The sequence below is a fragment of the Trifolium pratense genome, linkage group LG3, assembly GCF_020283565.1.
Source record: "Trifolium pratense cultivar HEN17-A07 linkage group LG3, ARS_RC_1.1, whole genome shotgun sequence".
Lineage (NCBI taxonomy): Eukaryota > Viridiplantae > Streptophyta > Magnoliopsida > Fabales > Fabaceae > Trifolium > Trifolium pratense.
The window spans coordinates 1,924,624-1,948,348 of NC_060061.1; the positions used below are offsets into that span (position 1 = coordinate 1,924,624).

Genomic DNA, 23,725 nt, shown 5'->3' on the forward strand with positions numbered 1-23,725 from the left:
AAAACTGTGTGTGTGCTCAAGCTCAAGCCTGCGCGCCTATGAGCTTGCCTGCGTGCCTGTGCCTGCAATCCATCCTCTGAAGCACTTCAGAGTCAGAGGCAACACAACCTATGAACCTTGCATCCTCTGAACCAAGCAAATTCTTGTTTCTGCTGCGGCTATAGCCACACCAGAATTATTGTATATATATGTATAACTACCAATATTATCACAATTATGCTTTTGGCTTAGTGGTTATGTATCACCCCATTTATTCAAGGGTCCTGAGTTCAAGTCCTATATAGGTTCCTTTTTTTGGCTTTTGATTTCTTTTTTTTACAAAGAAATTGCCTTGTTGCTAGTTAACTACAAAGAATCAAGAATAATAGTTGGGGTAATTTTTTTTTTATAAAGAATTGGCGCAGCAGAAACAAGAATTTGCTTGGTTCAGAGGATGCAAGGTTCATAGGTTGTGTTGCCTCTGACTCTGAAGTGACGGATACTGTTATCCAAACTTTGTTAAAGGCATTCACTATCCAAGGTTTGAAGAGACTTGTATGAATGCTGCATTGGATTTTAGAAAGAAATAATATACTACTCATTAGTTCTATGTCCCACATTGGTTAGATGGAATAAACAAAGTACTGAGGTTTTTGATGTAAAAGAATAGGGCATTCTCTATAGAAACTAGAAAGCATACCTTTTTCGGCCTTTTGACTAAGATTAAGTGTAGTATTTGTTCCTATAATCAAAACTAATAAGAGCCGCACAATATCAGTTCTACAGCCCCCAGTTAAAGACCGAGAAAGCCTTCACTAAAGTATAACAACAAAAGCAGGCTTTCCTGTGTTGTGAACCATCATGAACAATGGCGGAATCAGGAAAAATTTACTGGGTGGGCCGCTAAAAAATTTATGGCTTATAATTTATAAGTTTGTATTGAAAAAAAAAAAAAAATTGGTAACATTTTTTCATGAGCTTATAGCTTACTAGTTTATATATAGTTTACAAACTAATATTTTCACTTGCACTTGAACTAATATGCGTACCGAGTGACTTACAATCATCGATAATAAACTCTAAACTAATATTTTCATTAATATTTGTACTAATATATATACCGAATAAATTTAAAATCTTTAATAATACACTTAAACTAATACTCTATACTTATAAAAATATTATTTTTTGGGATGGGGGTGGGCCGTGGCCCACCTCAGCCTCCCCCTAGTTCCGCTGCTGATCATGAAGCTTGAAAGATTTGGAATTACTACTTCAAGATATTTTAGCTGCTAAATAAAAAAAAAAATTAATAATGTCTATGACTTGGAAATGTTATTATATAAGTTGCCTTGAATTGGTTTCTATGAACAAAAAGTTTGAGATTGACAAAGGCTAAGATCCTGTTTTGTTTTGTTGTTGATGTTTTTGTGTATTCATTGACAACCGATGTATACATGGACATAATGTTCACACAATTTACTTCAAAGTGTAATTTAGATCATAGAAATGAATCAATGTGTGCTTGATGCAAAGGAATGAAGGAAAATCTTTTTGATTGTAGAATCAAATACAAACTTCATTAGTTTACAATTTTAAAATATTTTCATATGAATTTTATTTGTATAAGCAATGCAAAATGCAAACATCAAATTGGGGTGGTGTCGCAGTTGGCTAGCGCATAGGTCTCATAGCTACTGAGTGATCCTGAGGTCGAGATTCGAGCCTCTCTCACCCCAAAACTTTTTTCTATGTTCTTTTTTCTTTTTGCTAGGTACTATTGTTAAATTCTTGGCAGAATTACACAGATAGTCATTTATCTTATTTATTTGTAACACTTTAATCCTCTATCTTTTATTTGTAACATATAAGTCCTTTATCTATCAAAATATGCACAAATTAGTTCTTTTGTCAATTTTTTCTATAAAAAAACACTAAAATAATACTTTTATTTATAATTTTAATTTTAAAATATATTTTAATAAAAACCCAGAAATTCGTCATTAGCTCTTCATCTTCATCATCAACTTCGTCCATCATGTAATTAAAAGAGTTGATCTTATTGAGAAATCGATGTCTTACTCCATAAGAGAACAATAGCCTGACAAAGGATTTAGACGTCAAATAGAATCCATAATGGATTTGAGATATTGATAAGGTGAATACTCAATCTATTCAATGCTAGGCAATGAGTCTAGGGACCTCAGAAAAATTCTCTTTTCTTCCTATCTTATGAACTTTAAGGTGTATGAAGTTTCATTTCCTATTTGATATTTTTAGTTAAGTAGGTTGATAGAGAGTCCATTTAACTTAAGTTGATTCAGAAATTTATCTTCATTTTCATATATTCCCAACACACACAAAAATTAACATAAACCCAAAAAAAGAAAAAGAAAAAAAACATTCTGGAAACTTGGTTCCACTTGAAGATCTAAGTTAATAATATATATGATTGTAGTTTCCAGTTGCATATCTAACTTAACAATCATACAATGGTTTTGCTCGGAAACAATAATTTGAACTTTGAAGGATAGATGGAAATTTGCTAATTTCCTTTCACTATTAAGTCCTATTTCTTTCAATTGAATTTGGGGATTTTATATTTTGATTTTAGAAGAAGATATGCAAGCAATTTGGATGAGCATTTTCTTTTTTAATTTAAGGAATAAGGATGAACATGAGGATGAAGATGATGAACATCAGGAAGAAGATGTTCATGAAATTTATGGCTTTATGCATTTCTGGGTTTTTAGTTAAAATAGATTTTAAAAATTAAAGTTATTAATAAAAGTATTATTTTAGTGTTTTTTAATAGAAAAAACTGATAAAAGGACTAATTTGTGCATATTTTGATAGATAAATGACCTATATGTTACGAAAAAAAATATAAAGGACTAAAGTGTTACAAATAAATAAGATAAAGGACTATTAGTGTAATTATGCCTAAATTCTTTTATTTTATTTAGCTTTTTTTACAGTTTTCTTTATATTCTTTTTGCATATTTTTGGACCTCCTTTTCTAGGGTCCTGGCTCCGCCACTGAAATCAACATTAGGTTCATGAATCTATTTTGGGCCAAATCTCAAATCATGGAGTTCCAAGAGGCAACAGTTAGTTGCCCTTCAAGTACTGATGCAGAATATAAGAGCATGGTAACTAAATACACAGTTGATCTCTTATGAATTCAATCCATTCTCCAAGAGCTCCAAGTTCCTTTCCACACTCCAGCACTCTTATGTTATAATTTGAGTGCAGTAGCTCTGTCTCACCATCTAATCTTAGACTCCAAGACAAAGCACATGGAGATTGACATTACTAGGCATGCAATCAGTTAGGAATTGGATAATTTTTCATCAATAAGTAATTGTTTGTTTAAAACAGTAGCTAAATCAAAAAACCACATTCAGAATCAATCTGAAACAGAATTAAGGATAATCTGATAAATAAAACATGGAAACCATGCTTGAATACAAAGTTCTTGAGAAAATAGAAATAATACTCCGCGCACTACTCCAAAATAAAATAGCAAACTTTAAGATGTGTCCGATACCACCTTAAAACAACAAAATAAACTCATTGTTCTTCATCAATTAGAAGAACAAGAAACTTATAATCAATTATCTAATACTCCCAATATTCATTAGCATATGTATCTTCAAAAGTGTCCACATAAGCTAAACCATCATCACTGTCATCGGGAGAAAAAGCTCGAAGTTGTAAATCTTTGATTTGCTCATGGCACCTTTTTACCAAACTTGGACTCAACTGATGACGACATATGGATTTTTGAAGATCAAGAGAATCAAGAAGAGGGCAACCATTAAGAATGGCAAGCAACTCATCATTGCCAAACAAAATTCTAGAAAATGCTAGATGACGTAACACAGACATTGTTTTTGCAATTGCAAAAACCTGGTCAGCAAAATTAACTTCCAAAATAAACTTGTTAGCAAGATTTAGTGACTTCAACAGAGGGCAACATCGACCAATATCTTCAAGAGACTTCTTTGATATTTTTTTTATCAAATGAAATGTCCAGCTCCTCTAATAGTGAAAACTTCTTCACACATTCACTCAACCCTTTGTTTGAAATATCACTACACTTAGAAATTTGTAACCGCTTTAAGCACCTTGCCCTGCAAAATATTCATGCAAACTCTTTCATTGTCTCCAATTATCAATAACCAACCAATTCCTTATAAATCGGATGTGTGTAAATGAAAATCTTGCTTAAAATAAAAATCTTAACCCTTTAATTAAAAATTCAGCATGACTTCATTCTATATCAAGAAGAACATTAATATTAATGGCAGACTGGGTACATGGATGATAAATTAAATGGAATGTTGAAAAAGGAGAAGATGTGCACATAATATTAATATTGATAAAAAACAATAGAAATAAACAAGATGAAAATATTATGATTACCTATGAGCCATATATTTGAGAAGGTCATCTGTCCCAAAAAACTTAATAGCAATGTCTTCCACATGACCACAACTTAAATCGATGGCACAGCGACAAATCTTCTCCAAACAACGAAAACTAAAACGCATATCATTAAGGTTGATATCATTAATGTGAATGGTACGCCACATGAGAGGATCTTTGCAAATTTTCCACCACTGAGTACAAACAAGACGTGCAATTGTCACAAGATCAACTGTATCAAGTCTTTGGAGTATATTCTTAGTCAAGTCTGTTGGAAGTTCAAGCCAGTTTGGTTTTCTTTGCAATATGCTTAAAACATAGTATGATTTAACTTTTCGTTTCTTCTTACACGACTCCATTATGTGACCACAAAAGGATTACTGACGATATCTTTTACATGCCATGGGTAGCTTTAAATACTGAAATGGCAAAGGTTACACTCACACACGCTGGACTTAAAATTTTAGAGTGTCGTGCATAACCACTTGACTGCCCAACGTTGCTTTGGAAATATGCAATATAATTTGCTTGAAAACTGTACTTTAATCATTAATAATACTCCAACTTTCGGCCTTCACATGCCTTCACATTTATTTAAGCTCAGTCCCAAAATATAAAACTTTAGTTGACTACTGCACATACAATTTTGATCACTAAGAGCATCCACAATGGAGCACTCCATTTTTTTGTACTTAAATGATTCCATATGAACACACCATCAATTTATTATTTTTTTAATAATAGTACCTAATAGGTACTCAACCCCTCCAATGGAGCATTTCTTAAAAAGTTCTAAAATGGGTCCCATCAATAACTTCACATCATTACAATATATTTAATTATCTATTTTATAATATAAAGTAATTGAATTAATGATAAAATTACAAAATTAGTATGAACTATTTTTTTTATAATTCGAAAAAATAATTAAAATTCGAAATTTAATTTAAAATAATATTGCCAAATTTTAAGAATTACATAATTAAAAAATAATTTAAAATAATTAATAAAATGGTAATTTTGAGAGGAGTAGAATCCTTCAATTTGGTTTTGATTTATATGATAAGAGTATTTATTTTTTTTCCAACGGTAAAAAGAAACAAACAATGACTACCAACGTCTATATATGGTTGACATTAAATTTTTATGCCAATATAAAAGTTGTGATTTTTTTTATTTTTTGAATATATTAAATAAAGTGAGTCCCATAAAAAGAAGAGAGAGAGTTCTTATATTAGAATTGGTACCTATTAAGTACTAAAATGTGTTGTGCTCCAATGGTAGTACCTAATAAGTACCATGAGTACCTAATAGGTACTACACTATTGGAGATGGTCTAATATCTTTATTTCTCTATTCGTAAAAATTATAAAAACTTGATATTTTGAAAATACTCATCAAAACAAATCAAACAAGATCTCATATGCTAATGTTTACATCTATATGTTATTAAAAAAATACAAAAAAAAAAAAAAGAGAAATGAATAGTTGATAACTCATTATTTGTGATGTTTGTTATCCTTATTACTTTGATTATTACCTGACTAGACGGTGATTTACAGTTGCTTTAGAGTCATTTTATTATGTTTTTGAATCTAGTGATGTATTTAGACTTTTATGTAATCCTCTATGAAAAGAGAGTAGTTCTATCGACAAAAGGAGTTGAGACAGACCACTGAGTTGAAGAACATCTCAGAGATAATGAATGATAATCAGAGTCAAGACCTCCGGAGTCCGTACAGATTTGATGACTGGAGTCAAAGCGTGAGTCAAACTTGGCCACGTCAGAGTTGAAACGTTGAACGAAGCTGCATAGTGGAGGAAATACAGCCTGGCTATTTTCTAAGTGTAGTACGATACTTTCCTTTGTATTGGCTACTTTGGGGAATATTTTTTGGTTAATGGGCTGATCTTTCTCCACTTATTTAAGGCCCAAATCCTGATGCTGATGCTTATATAAAAGGGTCTCTAGACCTAATTTTACTATCTTGGAAAGCTCATCTTAGATCTATCATCTGTACTATCAAGCGCAGCCGTTCCGGTGAAGAGCAGACGCAACTCTGAGATCTGATAATCGGTGTTTCGCCGCCGTTGATCGGAGGTTTATTTTTCTTCATGATTTGTAAATCTCTATCTATGGTTGTATCGGTTACTCAGCTCAATATGAGCTAAGCTCTCTATAGTTGGAATTATGTGAAGATTAATTGATTTCGTTGTTGTTTATGTGATGTGATTGTGTGGTTGTTTATGCTACTTTATTTTCTCTTGAGTTAATTCTATATGTTTTTATCTTAGCTTGATCACCTTAGATTTAAACACAAGTTCATTGTTATGAGACATCTAGCATTGAATGGATCTAGAGAAATAATATGGTAGGGTATATATATGGACACATCACTCTTTCTTAAAGGACTTAGACATAAGCCTTAAGGCCATAGTGAGAATGAAGCGGACTTAATGTAATGGAAACAGTACTAAGTATTGAACCTAAACATAGGAATCGTCTTAACTGTTGTTTTATCATCTAACGTTGCAGACATGCACCACTAGGTAAGCTTGCTCACAGTAGTCTTGACACCACATATCACTCACACAACATTGATTAACGTTAAGTGGATCATAAGACCAACTACTCTTTACTCTTGATATCAAAACCCTTTAAATCACTCCTTTACTTTATATGTTTGTTAGCAAAATGATGTTTAATTGTCTTTTCCCTAATAAGCATAAGTACAATTGTGAAATTGATGAGATAAAGCTCCACTAAGCAATCCTCGTGGGATCGATACTTTTCTTATTACTTGCTACAAAATTGACTGTGTATACTTGCACACGGCAGTTTACGGACCAATAGTCATTTAGTCAAAATAGGTCTATATTTGGACGGAGGGAGTATTTGGTAAAAATAAAGGTTAGTTGATAAGTTAACTTATAGCGGTTAATTGACGTGTTCAGTAAAATTAATAATTTAATTAACTGATAAATACAAAATGACTTGAAAGGACATTCTCAATTCATAATACTAATACTCCTATCAATTAATATTTAAAATATTTAGACTTTAATAATTTAAATTTATCAATCCAATATATCTTTTACAGTATATATGTATTATCATTAAAAATTATTTTTTATTTGAATAAAATGATTTTAAATTTACTTACATTTTAATTTTTACCTTTTATAAAAAATTAAACGTCACAGTAAAATATATTTAACACATATGTAAATTATATTAATTGTAAAATTTAACTGCATCCTACAACAATGAATATATAATGATACCGTTCTACTTTGTATTTGAAAAATAAAATACTACTAATTTAAATTATATAACAAGCGTAATTTTTTTATGAAAAGTGTGATTTTCTTTTCTCGATCTGCTTAAAAAATAAGGACTTTTTTTTGAACTGCAAAATATTATTAAACCTCAAAATCAAGGCATAAGACATGCCAAGGAGGAAAAGCATACAAACACGAAAGGAAACAGGGAAATAAGCTCGACAACCACAGCCTACCGATCAATAACAATAACAGACCCACGGGTAGGGGGTGGACAATGGGTCAGTGTGATTACCCATGGTTCAATTTTTGTAAAACAAACCCAACCATTCAAAGTCGCTTAAACCTGCAAGCTAGACCCGTGAGCCCATTTTACCACCCAGATGCGACCCCATTTCAATTTATAGCGGACAGGGCTGGTTGTCCGGACCTTGTCCGCCCCTACCCACAGGGCCACAAAAACACAATAAAACACCTAACCACTAAAGAAATGATATACTCCGGTCCTTTTTATAAGAATACTTTGGAGAAAAAAAAAATTGTTTTTTTTTATAAGAAATTTTCACCAATTTTCAAATGTTTTAAATGTTTAATTTTGCTTATGTCATTATTTATTATGAAAAATAATATTAAAAATAAGTAAATTAACTGAATTTATGAGTAATTAAATAAGGATATACATGAAATAAATTTAGATTTATAACAATATTAAATGAAAATAATCATGTACTCCTTGGTATGCGTAATTTTTTCAAAATATTTCTTATAAAAAGGATAAATATCATGATTTAGTTCAAATTCCTGGCCTCTTTAACAATTTTGACCAAAGTGTTATGAAATAAAAATAAAATAAAAAAGAGAAATTAGTATTAAGCGGTTTCACTTCGAATTTGACGTAATTTTTTTCACTTGTTTTCTTTTTTTCACTTGTTTCACTTCGAATTTGATATAATCATTCTGTTCAATAACAAAATGGATTTAAAGTTATGAGAAGAAGATGGATGGATCGAGATACATAAAGATAAACTACTAAGCTTTTGATCGAGGCTCACAAGAATTTTCAGTTGAAATGAACGGATGCAAAGATATGGATGATATTAAATGGCACATTTTCCATCATCACATAGAGCTCTACACATTTGAAATCAATATTCTCTATAATCATAAGGAACATCCCCATAATCATCATAATCAGCATCCAAATCAACGTCTGAACAATATTGATCATCGTTAAACCATCTTGGCAGTCGCAAAACTTTGATCTGCTCACGGCACCTTTGCCCCAAATTTCCAGTCAAATTGAGATTAAAACATCTGTCAATGTCAAGTGATTCAAGAAGAGGACACGCATCTAGAATTGCGAGCAATCCAGTATTATTGAGTATATTTCCTTGAATATCTAGATGGATTAACCCTTGCATTGTTTCTGCAATAGCAAAAGCATGATAATTAGAGCACTGCAGCGTATTCATCAGTTCAAATTTGAACGATTTCAAAAGTGGACAAGAACTGCCAAGGTCTTCAAGACATTCCCACGGTAGGTTGCAAAATGAAATGTCCACCTCTTCTAACTTTGAAAGTTTTATCACAGCCTTACTGAATCCCATATATGATATTCCCTGACAACTTGCAAGCCGCATGCGTCGTAAGTTACCGGCACTGTAAAATTGGAATAAAAAATTTATTAATTGATTGATGAAAATAAAAGGATAAATCTATAATGTTGGAATATTTTATATTATTCAATTATTATATTCCAATAATTATTATGTGGGCATATATATTTATATTAATTATATTAGCTATTTATCAATTAAGAGCCTAAATTGATTAAGTGGTCAAATAAAGTTAAAAGGCTATTAGATTTCTATTTAGAATTAATTAATTAATTATTTAATTAGTTAGATATGGGCTCAAATGGGTGGATGTCAGGATGGCCCATTTCGGGATAATGGGAACCCTAATGGGCCATCACCCTATATAAGGCTATGGTCCCCAATACACCGTACGTAAGCAAACACTCTCTTCTCCCCATCTGAAGAGAATCAAGGCATCATCAGGGTACCGGTTGAGGAAGAGCCAATCTAGCCGCCATTTCTTTGTGTTTCAGGATCACTGCTGAAAAGACTCATCTCCATGGATCCAGGTATTCCTAAAGATCAACTTGTCGATCCTATAATTTTATACATGTTTCTATGACTATTTTGTTTCCGCACTAAAGTATATGTCATAATATGTTGAACATGTATATGTGTTTAATCCTAATTTAGTGATTTAAGTCTAACAATTGGTATCAGAGCAGGACATGCTTGATCCTTATGAATATCTTTTATTTTCAATTGCACTGATATCTTGTCATTTTCGGCTTATGTTGTTTTGATTAACGATGTAATTGCCTTCCTGCATTTTATGATTCTGCATAATAAAATAAAATATTATTGAGCTTTGTTTAACTATTTTATTTTGCGGTTTCACGTGTACTGTCAATTTTGAAAGGATTAATTATCTTGTACAGTATATATATGCTGTTACTCTGTAACTTTTTTCCATAGGTTACTATAATAAGGGTGTGAATTGCAATTTTTTATTGTGGTCATGGCAGTCTTTAATCTTTTGCGATAAGGATGATATATGTACAAATATGTATATTCTTGTCTTGGTTCTCCACATATTGCCTTTCTACAATACACCTATCATGCTTAACATGAATTATTTTGTCATTTGTCAATTCAAAATGATCTGGTATTGCAGTTCAAGATTATATCATGGGTGATTGCGTTAAGTTTTTTTTTTTTATGATCAATCGGTGTTAATGCTGTATTTTTCTCATTCTTTAGTTTTTTGTTTTTCACCGAGTAGAAATCTTTGTTGATTTATTTTCGGTTAAGAATAATAAATTGATATAAGTCTAATTTGTTTCTTTTGATTTTAATTTGAAACAAATTAACATATTTGATTTGGTTTCCAAATATGAGTGTATAGGTTATCATTTTGTCATCAATTTCTTTCCATAAAGTTTCGGATCGATTTTATCACCCTTTATTATCGATTATTGCCTTTAATTGTTAAGATCATACCACTTATTTGATTTTTGAAATATTAATGACTATCCATTTTAATTCCATAACTGCCGGATAAAATTTTCCATTCAGATCGGTATATTTAATTGTCAAATATTATACTGATTATGTCTCTCTAATTTAATTTAATTAGATACAGTATTCAATTTTTATTTTATGGAAAATCATATATGTGGTCAGTTTTGGATTCATTTAATTTTGTTGTAAATTAAAAATAATTGCAACGTGTACGTTTTATAGTTTTCCCCTACCACGTACATATGTACCATGAGCACTGTTAATGTGCTTGTTTAATTGTAATAAGTAATTAACTTATTTTCATACCCCTTAAGTACAACCGGTTTTACTATACTGGTCTGCACTTTGACATGAACACAACTCTGTGTTCATTTTCTCATCTTAAATTTTGCGAGTTCCTTTTTCGCATAATTAAGATAGTTTAATAATCATTTGATTATTAAGCAATCAGATAACATACAATTTTGACATTACATTTGTAGGTAATGTTTATGTGAATTTTAAGACCTTCCCATTTAATTTATTAAATTAAAATGTCTAATAATTTTAGTTGAGTTGGTTGAAACAACATGTTGCAAAAGTAATCTCTGTTGCGTAAATTTGATTCAATTGAAATTATAAAAGATGTAGTATTGTTCATGCGAGCTGTTTTAGTCGGCCAAAAGGAAGACACAGTTTGGCCGAACAATTGCATACCTGTGATGATAAATATGTGGTAATTATTAAGTTTTTTTTTTCCATGTGGGTAATGGTTGGTGTCAAAGACGCACATTATCTGACAGGACTTATTACCAATATTTGATCGTTGCGTGAGAGTACCGTTTACAGTTAATTCTTGCAATCAAAGATTGAGAATTAATGGTGTGCTTGGTATCTTGTTTGGGTCTTATTTAATTTGCATATAAAGAATATTGTGCATGTCCATATGGTTATTTGATGACATGCCTACTAATGTTATTGTATGTTTATTGTTCTCTCTTCGATCCAATTGCTGCTGCCACCGCTCCTAATTTCACTGCTCAAATCAACTCTATCTCTGTGCTAAGTGGGACTAACTTTAAGAGACTAAAGAAATTTGCGGGAAATTTTTTCCAGAACAAGAAAACAAGGGAACAACCTAAGGAGTCCACATGTTTCTTCTGCAAGAAGGCTGGACACATGAAGAAAGATTGTTCCAAGTACGCCTCATGGCGTGAAAAGAAGGGTAATTTTCTCACTTTTGTTTGTTCTGAAATTAATTTAGTTTCTGTACCTAAGGATACTTGGTGGGTAGATTCTGGTGCTACTACTCACATTAGTATGTCCATGCAAGGCTGCCTGTGGAGCCGTCCGCCAAGTGATGCTGAAAGATTCATCTATGTGGGCGATGGCAATAAAGTTGCAGTTGAGGCTATTGGGACTTTTAGATTATTGTTAAAGACCGGTTTTCATTTGGATTTGGTTGAGACTTTTGTTGCTCCGTCTATTAGACGGAACTTAATTTCTATTTCTATTTTGGACGAATCTGGTTATACTTGTTCATTTGGAAATAATAAATTTAGTCTCTCATATGATTCAAATGTTGTTGGTTAAGGTTCTTTGAATGATAATCTTTATATGCTTGATATTGAATGTCCTTATAACAAAATAATGCAAGTAGAGTCACATGGTACGAAACGAAAATTAAATGAGAATTCTGCCACTTTATGGCATAAGCGATTAGGTCATATCTCTAAACAGAGAATTCAGCGGCTTATGTCAGGCGGGATTCTTGGATCCCTTGACTTGTCGGACTTTCAAGTCTGCATTCAGTGTATCAAGGGTAAGCAAACAAACAAAAGGAATTTTCATGCCGAAAGAGTTAAGGATGTCTTAGAACTAATTCACACCGATATATGTGGTCCTTTCCCTTCAGGTTCTTGGAATGGACAACGGTATTTTATTACGTTCATAGACGATTACTCGAGGTACGGCTACCTTTATTTGATTCATGAGAAATCTCAATCTCTGGACGTTTTCAAATCATTCAAAGCTGAAGTCGAACTTCAACTTGGAAAGAAAATTAAGGCTATCAAGTCTGACCGTGGTGGTGAATACTATGGTCGGTATGATGGATCAGGGGAACAACGTCCAGGGCCCTTCGCGCTTTTCCTCGATGGGTGTGGAATTGTTCCGCAATACACAATGCCGGGAAAACCCAGCATGAATGGAGTTGCAGAACGACGAAACCGGACTCTTAAGGATATGGTAAGGAGTATGATTAGTCATTCTTCTCTACCAGAGTCATTTTGGGGAGAGGCATTAAAGACCGCAGTTTATATCCTTAATAGAGTACCTAGTAAGGCAGTAGCTAAGACCCCTTATGAGCTATGGACTGGGAAAAAGCCCAGCATTAGGCACCTGCACATTTGGGGATGTCCAGCTGAAGCGAGACCCTATAGGCCTCATGAAGGTAAGTTGGACGCAAAGACAATTAGCTGCTATTTTATAGGGTACGCCGAACGCTCTTACGGGTATAAGTTTTATAACCCCATCACTAGAACAATTTTTGAAACGGGAAATGCAAGATTCCTTGAGGATGTAGAGTTTGGAGGGGAAGGAAACATAAGGAGTGTTGTCTTTGATGAAGAAACTGTTACTGACAATGATCAAGTCTTTGTACCTATTGTTGTTCCAGAAACAAATCCAGAAATTAACAATGATGTTATTCCTAATATCCCTCAAGAACAAGACAACGCTAAGTTTCTTCCTCAAGCACCACCTATAGTTCAAACTCAACAACCTCAAGAGCTGCCATTAAGAAGATCCACTAGAGAGAGGAAGTGTCCAATTTCGGACGATTATGTTATATTTCTTCAAGAACATGAAGATGACATTGGTTTGATTGAGGATGATCCTATTAACTTTAGTCAAGCTATGCGAAGTTCAAACTCTCTTAAGTGGATTGATGCCATGAATGATGAGATGAAATCGATGACTGACAATGATGTTTGGGATCTCGTTAAATTACCCGAAGGAAAGAAACCCATTGGTTGTAAATGGATATTTAAAACCAAAAGGGATTCAAAGGGTAACATTGAGAGATATAAAGCTCGTCTTGTCGCCAAAGGTTTTACTCAAAAGGAAGGCATTGATTATAAAGAGACTTTCTCTCCGGTTTCTTCGAAAGACTCTCTTAGGATCATAATGGCATTGGTAGCTCATTTTGATTTAGAGCTGCATCAGATGGATGTAAAGACTGCGTTTCTAAATGGAAACATTGAAGAAACGATATATATGGTGCAACCAGAAAATTTTGTGTCAGGAGACCCAAAGTCTGTGGTTTGCAAACTTAAGAAATCCATCTATGGCCTTAAACAGGCTTCCCGTCAATGGTATTACAAATTTCATCAAGTTATATCCTCATTTGGTTTTGAGGCTAATCCAGTTGATGATTGCATATACCAAAAGTTCAGTGGGAGTAAATTTATTTTCTTGGTATTATATGTAGATGATATCCTTTTGGCAAGCAACAATATAGGCTTATTGCATGAAACCAAGAGATTTCTCACAAAGAATTTTGAGATGAAAGATCTTGGGGACGCCTCCTTTGTCTTAGGAATTCGAATACTTAGAGATCGCTCTCGAGGTATTTTGGGATTGTCACAGAGGAGCTATATTGATACAGTTTTGGATAGATTCTCCATGAAAGACAGTAAACCAGGAGACACACCCGTTGCTAGAGGAGACAAATTTAGTCTCAATCAGTGCCCCACTACGGATCTTGAAAAGAAAGAGATGCATAAAGTTCCTTACGCTTCGGCTGTGGGGAGTCTTATGTATGCTCAAGTTTGCACTCGTCCCGACTTAGCATTCATTGTAGGAGTTCTTGGCAGATATCTGAGCAACCCTGGTATACAACACTGGATAGCAGTAAAGCGTGTAATGCGCTACCTGAAGAGAACTAGAGACTTCGTACTCACTTATCGGAAGTCAGATAACTTGGAGATCATTGGGTATTCTGACTCTGATTATGCGGGATGCCCGGATAGCAAACGTTCCACATCTGGTTACATCTTCCTCTTGGCTGGAGGAGCCGTTTCTTGGAAGTCTGCCAAACAGTCTTTAGTGGCTTCCTCTACCATGGCGGCAGAGTTCGTGGCTTGCTTTGAGGCATCAAATCATGCGAATTGGCTGCGGAACTTTGTCACAGGCCTACGCATCATTGGGAGCATCGAGAGGCCATTGAAGATTTATTGTGACAATAGTGCAGCTGTGCTCTACTCCAACAACAATATGAGTTCCACCAAGTCGAAATTTATCGATATAAAGTATCTTGTTGTGAAAGAGAGAGTTCAGGAGAAACAACTTTTGATAGAACATATAGGGACAGACTTAATGCTAGCTGATCCACTAACCAAAGGTTTAACGCCTAAGGCTTTTCATGGGCATGTTGCTCGTATGGGTCTTGGTTTTGAGATTGCCTTAGATTAGTGGGAGTCTTTTCCTTATTTGTATTATGTTCTATATTTTGGTTTCATTTTGGTACAAACATTATGTTATGTTTGATTTTCTGCAGAAATAAAACTTATTATAAGATATTATTGTTATAACAATATTAAGTTTTTGGTTGTGTGCAAATATTTTAATTTTGAATTGCACCTAAGGAACTTCAGTTTGATCTCAATAAAGACTTCAGTTGGACCAGTTGGAAATAGACATGATTTAGAGATCACATTGCATGAAATTTCCATGCCACTCATCCATATCGATCTATGTCATCAAGTACATTGATGTGGTGGTCATCGGGGTTCCGTCACGTTATACGTCAGTGACGACAGCCGCGGTGGTCCCATTGTTGATGTATGAGGTGGACCAGATTGTAAAGTTGAAATCTAAAGATAAATAGCATTCGGATGCGCGCCTAAAGAACTATGATATAATTATTAACATATATTGCCCAAGTGGGAGATTGTTGGAATATTTTATATTATTCAATTATTATATTCCAATAATTATTATGTGGGCATATATATTTATATTAATTATATTAGCTATTTATCAATTAAGAGCCTAAATTGATTAAGTGGTCAAATAAAGTTAAAAGGCTATTAGATTTCTATTTAGAATTAATTAATTAATTATTTAATTAGTTAGATATGGGCTCAAATGGGTGGATGTCAGGATGGCCCATTTCGGGATAATGGGAACCCTAATGGGCCATCACCCTATATAAGGCTATGGTCCCCAATACACCGTACGTAAGCAAACACTCTCTTCTCCCCATCTGAAGAGAATCAAGGCATCATCAGGGTACCGGTTGAGGAAGAGCCAATCTAGCCGCCATTTCTTTGTGTTTCAGGATCACTGCTGAAAAGACTCATCTCCATGGATCCAGGTATTCCTAAAGATCAACTTGTCGATCCTATAATTTTATACATGTTTCTATGACTATTTTGTTTCCGCACTAAAGTATATGTCATAATATGTTGAACATGTATATGTGTTTAATCCTAATTTAGTGATTTAAGTCTAACATATAATCTATTTAGAAACATATAGTGCCATAATAAAAGAAAACCTGAATGTTATGAAAATGAATAACAATTAACAAGAAAATTAACACTCATTTTCAAAAAAAGAAAATTAACACTCAATTTCGAGAAAAATATGATAGTATATATTAATAATTACTTCACAGTTATGTATCGAAGGAGATCATCGGTGCAAAAATAATCAATGTCAATGTCTTCCAAATGACCACAACTTTGTTTAACAGCAAAACGGCAGATCTTGACCAAATCGACATGATTAAAGATATATGGAGAAGCGTCATTGTATCTCATGCGAATGGTGCGCCACATGAGAGGATCCTTGCATATATTCTCCCATAGTGGACACACTTTACATGCACTTGTCACAATATCAATGGTATTAAGCCTCTGAAGTATGTTTGCTGTAATTTCTACCGGAAGGTCAAGCCAATTTGGAATCGTTGTGTTGTTATCCGTAGGAATAGAACAAGCCATCATGTGATCATATAATTAAGCAAAATTCGTTCCGAATTATAACTTTTTACAGTGTAAGAGGGGCACCTAAACGTTTTGAAAGAGAAGCATGGCTATGAATAAAAATTAAAAACAGTTGTTTCCAATTCCGATGATAATAAAAGTTTCTCTCTCTCTCTCTCTCTCTCTCTCTCTCTCTCTCTCTCTCTCTCTCTCTCTCTTAGATTAAAAAATAAATTGTACTCTGTTTCCGATAAAAGTTTCTTGCTAGTAGTAGCTTGAAAACACTCCCCCTGCTCTCTTGTAAAATTCAATAGTTTAAATGACCAAACAAAACAAAAACAAAAAATTTAAAAAGAAAGTTATAAAATACTCTCTCCAAATTGTCTATATATAAGACACAAAAGTGTTAATTTTTTCCGTGGCTTAATTAGTAAAATGGTCCTTAAAGACATTTTTGGTTTCAGATTGGTTCCTTAAAGAAAAAAAAAAGGTCCAAATAGGTCCCTTAAAGGAAAAAAAAAGTCCGAATAGGTCCCTTAAAGACATCTCCGTTAATCAGTTTGGTCCTATTTAGACCTCTTTTTAGAGACCAAACTGATTAACGGAGATGTCTTTAAGGGACCTATTCGGACTTTTTTTTTTCTTTAAGTGACCTATTTGGACCTTTTTTCTTTAAGGGACCAATCTGAAACCAAAAATGTCTTCAAGTGACCATTTTACTAATTAAGCCTTTTTTCGGTCCATTTTATATAAAAATTTGACCAATAATTTTTTTTTTGACAAAAATAAAATGATATTCATTCATTCAAATTGATAGAATTCATCGAATATAACCACATATAATCAACATCGCTAAAAACGTAAAGGATGAATCTGCTAACAAAACTCACAGCATCCAAGTTAATAGCATACAACGGCAAAATGCATACAACAAATAATATGATAAAGTTAAAGTCACCGGAGTATATCCAAGCCTCCGAATCTGCACCGTTGATGTACAAATCATTGGTTGAATCTGTAATTGACTGAAGTCGATCTTTTGATAGAAATCAAATGAACACCGAAACAATACGGCACAACAAAAGCGTCTCACAAGACGACCAACAACATAACGCCGTACTCAAACGGCGATATCACAAAAAAGAAAACACAAAAGAAAAAAATTGATCAATGTGAAGATCACTAATTATATTAAAAGAAGGAAAAACAGATGTAGTGGGGGGATTATAGATAAAAAATAACTTAAAACCACCCATCTCCGATGAATAGAGGATAAGAGTGTTTGAAATGCATTAATTAGTTGTTTAAGTTCATTTGTGTCATTATTTATTATGAGAGAGAATATTAAAAAATAAATAAGGTAGTAGGATTAAGAGTAATTAAATCAGAGTATTTAGCAGATGCATAATGCCAATTTAATATTGGTTGTTGGAGGAATCGTTTTTGTTGGAACATCTCATTCCCTTGAGCTAAATTATCATGTTTTTGATTCGGCCTGTATTGCTCGAAAGGGCTAAGGTGCGGTAGGTGCTTCGTGTTGATGGTAGTAGTTGTTCATCGTGCTAAAGGGTTCATTTTGTTTTCTGTGCTCATGGTGCTAGGCTCGATTGACCATCCCTCAATCTGGCTTTCGACTAGTTCCAGTTTGACTTTTAACAAGACTCGATTCGTCAGAAGTTGCTCGAAAGGGCTAGGTGCGTGGACGCTATGTGTTGACAGTAGATGTCGTGCATTGCACCGTAAGGGATTTCAATATGCGTATCATACATGATTTCAAACAGTTTCGCTTGAAAACACATTATTGCTTGCTGCTTGTGGCAGGGAGTTTTGAGTACGTGGGTCGTATCCGTGTTGACGGTCGGTTCGTTCGACTCGATTTATTTTGCATTTTTATTTCTTTCTTTGGGGTAAGCCCTAGTCCCCCTCATGTAATTATTTATTTTTTATTTAATAATATGAGATATAGATAGAGGACGGGGAAGGATGGGGATGCCGACACGGTTGGTATGTCTATCTCTACCTTAATATCAGGACGCTCTTAATTTATCAAAAAAAAAAAAACTATTTACAATGTGTTTTTTTATCTTTGTGATTGACATTTTTGTTTATATTTAGCGGCAGTTTGTAGCTGCCGCAGTTAGCATTACAACTGCCACAATTATTTAATTAATTGTGGCGGTTTAGAAACAAAAATTAAAAAAAATATTGTGACGGTTCAAATAACCGCCGCAATTGACTTTTATAGTGGTTGTTCCATTCAACCTCCGCAATAAGGATTGCCGCCATTAAACTTTTTTTGTGGTGGTCCTGGTCGGCACCATCACCCACCGTGCACCGCGTCCGCCGTGCACCACCATCCTACAACCCTCCGTCACCAGCCTTCAACGGTCTTTAAACCTCCCTATTTATGTAAACACGGCAATAGACCCAAGCAATTTGCACTTTTGATTTTGATATGAAAGCGATATAAAACAATCAAAGGTAGAGAAATAACAAATCTGAAAAATCTAAATTTAGTTGCTTTGCTTATTAAAAAAAACTTTTGATAACCACTCAACCAAATTCCATTTATTTTGAAAGCAAATATTTCATATAGAAAGGAAAAAGAAAAAGAAGCAACAAACAGTAAGTTGACGGTGGCTCATAGGTCGACAATAGGTGGAGATTTGACGGTGGCAGCGCAGCGGTGGTGGTTTTTGTTAGAGGTTTTGTTGGGGAAGATACTGCAACACCTGAACAAAGAAGATGTCGATGACGAATGCACCTAAAGATTCAAAGCGTCACTAGTAGAAAAAACACTTTTTACATCTGACCAAAAATGCTTTTTACATCTGAAAAATGTCAGATGCAGACGCACAAGATGTAGTAAGTATACACGTTTTACATTATTTTTTTCAGTGCTTCAGCTGACTAATTTTTCAATTATTTTTTTTTATAATTAAATTGGACCTTTTACATCTGACCATGTCCACCAGATGTGAAATATTTACTTTATTTAAAAAAAAATTTCAAAATCCTGCTTTTTTTTAAAAAAAATATTTTAAATCCTTTTTTTTTTAATTAAAAAAATCTAACCCAGCAATATAACATAACTTCCATCAAGAACTTGACACTAAAAATTCAACAACATTCATTATCCATAACCAAATTCAACAACATTCAACATCCATAACAAAATTCAACATAGTAATAATGTCATTAAAATACAACCATTGAACATCCAAAATACAAATTAAAACATCATCATAATTAATACTAATCCATTGGCATCATCATAATCTACCTTAGGATTATATAGGTCAAGAAAACAAGTTGTCCAGCGGTTTCGCAAATCATACAGCTCCTCCTATGTTAACGTCGTGGGATCATTGAACATCTACAACATGTAAATAACTTAATTCAGCCACTTATAATACAAATATTATTAAGGAGCCATCTTAGTACAAGAGGTACCAGGGGATACAAAATAAAGAACAAAATGCAGTAGGTATGCATTCTTATGTCTTATTAAGGATCCATGTTAGAGTTGAGAACATTCAAAGTTTAAAACAAACAGAATCCAATACTTTGTTCTAAATGCAGGTATGCATTCTTAAGTCTTAACATACAAAAAATTGACACATTAATCAAATTGACACATTAAGTCTTATGAATGCAAGATAATAAGTTATAAGTTATAACTATAGAGACCTGCAAGGGGAAACAGAAATAGAGGAAGCAAAAAACAAACTAAATAAGGCAGAATCATTGCAGAACATTACAACAAAAACCACAATGACACTAAAATTTTATCATACATATAATGTCAATAAAGAAAAATATAATACCTCCATCCAACTCTTTGATATACTAGCAGAGACAATGTCAATCATATTCTTCATTACATAAAATCTCAATAATAGCTTCCTCGGTTCACAGGAGGTGTTAGGTCCAGATAAAATCTATAAGCAAATATACTATTACGCATACAAGAAAATATATTGATTCAAATAAATCCATATTCCACAAAGTAAATCGTTTCTACTTGCTTCTTTTACGACGGAAATAATCCTGGGAAGATTTGTGGTTATTACTTCCAAATAGGTATATAAATAAGTAAAAACTAATGTTCATTTTTATCATATATAAATAAGTGAAAAAAAAAAAAACCTGTGAAGAAAAAGAAGTAAAGAAACAAAATTATTGACACATATTTTTTTTTTAACGGCAAAGTAAATTTATTAGGCACATGCATAGCACAAAGAGTGCTATGAGGCGCAAAAGATTAAACAACAAACAGGTCAGAAAATCCAGGATACATGGGTTATCCCTTACAGCACAAAAAAAGGCTCCTAGCACAACAATAACAAGTCAAAAACAAGCCAGCAAAACAGGGAAACAATAGAGAAAAAATACTGCAGAAACACATAAGCTTCTTACACGCGTCTTTGATATCATCTCCCGATGTACACCCCAGTCCCACATATTACTGGACTGCCAATATATGTTTCAAAGGGACCTTCTTTTGCAGCCAATTCACAAGAAGTTTAAACTGTATATAGATACATGTAAACCGTGATCCGCAACATCAATAATTTCTCGATGACCACAATGCGACCTCAATTGAGTCCGCACCGCATTAGCCACATTTGACCGTGATCCGTTGCTCTATGAAAATGATAATGTGACAGTCATTCAAAACCTTGAATTTATCCAGATTTACTAATACAACACTAGTTTTTTTCATTTCCATTACACTATTTGCTCACACATGAAAACAATCACAATGGCATTTGGAAATGTATATATGGAACATAAATTAAGTACCTTTTCGAGATCAGAAGCTTCGAAAGCTGGAAGCTTTAATACTGCAGCAGCAACCAGAAAGTTTCTGACATTTGCAAAATACTGATAGGCAGGTAAAGGCTGGGAATCCCATATAAGTGATTGCAATGGCACTTGAGTATCCACAACCTGATGGCGAAAAAGTCCTTTTCCATTTGAGATTTTTGGTAAATAGTTTCCTGATAAACAGAACTTTGACGAATCATCTCCAACTCACTTTCATTCCAAAATATCTATAAAAAAAAATCACAAATTACATGTAAAAATTTATGAGTAACCATATATTAATTATTTGAAAGCTAACAAGTAAATTGGTACATTGGTACATTAAAAACATGAATCCATTACTAGAAATAGTTCTACAAGTATTCCAAAATCAATGAATATACAGAAAAGGAAAATATTTAAAAAGGAATAAAAAAGAAAGAAGAGTAACTTGAATCGATGAAGGTTTGACAATAGTGAAAGAGAAAGACAAGCTTAGATTCGTGAGAGCAGAGCCTGGTGAGAGAAAGAGAAAGGACGACAATAGTGAGAGCAGAGAGAAGTTTCAATTCGTTTTCCTTATAGCTTCGATTTAGAGCTAGGGTTTAAGAGAGAAGCTTTGATTTGACGAGTTCGAGATAACGAGTGAGAGAGAGAGGACGGCTGAGAGTGAGAGAGAGAGAGAGAGAGAGAGAGAGAGAGAGAGAGAGAGAGAGAGGACGGATGAGAGAAGGCGGTGGTGGTGAGTTGATTTGAGCTAGGGTTCAATCGAATTTGGCATGAGAGGACAGCACTGTGAGAGAGATAAGATTGCGTTTTTGTTTTAATTTTTTCTTATTCAACCTGACTTTTTACATCTGTGGATATATATGCCTAGATATATATTTATTTTAGATAATTTTCGCCATAATTACAGGATTGCCACCACGTTCAGTTTTGCTTCTGGGGTACATTGAAACCAGATGTAAAAAGTTTTGTCTATATATTTTCACTTCTGTGGATATTGAAATCAGATGTAAACACTATTTCATATGGCTTTTCACATCTGACATATGTTCCACGGATGTAAAATGCTTATGTCATATGTCATTTTTCTACTAGTGCGTGTATATACGCTAACCTTTAGGTTCTATTCAACCCACCAATTAATATATATTGGATGCAAATGGGATGATCAGCGAATACCCTGCAAGATACTTTGAATACCTTGATGTGATTTGCACTAACAGAACAAGCCTATATTTGATAACATTTTAGAGAAACATGATTCCCACAATTCATTCATGCATTAATGAAGTGAAGGATGATTTAGAATAAAGTAAATGAGAGATAAATTGGTTGGATTGTTTCAATTTTCGTGTCCTTGTTGTTTGCAAGTTTTCTCTATTTATAGAGAGATTATGATCACTTGATAAGAGAAAAATTTCTCTTAATAACCCTTATTAGCGGATACAATTCAAAATATATTAGTAACCGTACGTCGCTCTAGTCTGTTGGCGTGTGCATGTAACCTTTAACAAAAGGATGCGTGTTCGACTACTGGTTGTTACATTTTTAACCATAATCATCATAACCAGTAATACAATGTTTATTTTCAAGTTTATATATTTTGGAAATATCTCTTACAGTTTTGTCGACGACAAAACTATTTTTTGGAGAAACGATTTAAAGAAGATTCACTAGTAGAAAAAAGCTTTTTTACATCTGAAAAATGTCAGATGTAGGCGCACGAGACTTAGTAAGTATACACGTTTTACATCTGGCGGAGTCAGATGTAAAAAACCACTTTTTACCTCTGACCAAGGCGAAAATCAAATATTATTTTTTAAAAATTAAATTGGACCTTTTACATCTGACCAAGTCCACCAGATGTGAAATCTTAACTTTATTTAATTTTTTTTTTTTTTGAAAAACCTGCGTTTTTTTTAATATATTTTAAATCCTTTTCTTTTATTAAAAAAATCTAACCCACAATGCCAACAATATAACATAACTTGCATCAAGAACATAATACTAAAATTCAACATTCAACATATAGTAATAATGTCGTTAAAATACAACCATTGAACATTCAAAATACAAATAAAAACATCATCATAATTAATACTAATCCATTGTAACTTCACACAAACCTAGCTAGCTAGCTCCTAATCTTTT

The 23,725-nt window shown here is 33.3% G+C and overlaps 1 protein-coding gene across 1 annotated transcript; it reads right to left on the reverse strand.

The window, feature by feature from the left end:
* Positions 1-8,837: 8,837 nt before the first annotated feature.
* On the reverse strand, positions 8,838-16,777 carry LOC123913496 (putative F-box/LRR-repeat protein 23). Its single transcript, XM_045964264.1, has 2 exons — positions 16,443-16,777; positions 8,838-9,351 (listed from the first exon to the last, which is right to left on the reverse strand). Exons 1-2 carry the CDS (start codon positions 16,775-16,777, stop codon positions 8,838-8,840), a joined length of 849 nt encoding a protein of 282 aa, XP_045820220.1.
* Positions 16,778-23,725: the final 6,948 nt, after the last annotated feature.

Coding starts and splice junctions, on each gene's coding strand:
- LOC123913496 (XM_045964264.1), bottom strand. CDS start 16,777: ATGGCTTGTTCTATTCCTACGGATAACAACACAACGATTCCAAATTGG. Junction 9,352..16,442: donor CTTCGATACATAACTGTGAA/GTAATTATTAAT, acceptor CCAATTTTACAG/TGCCGGTAACTTACGACGCA.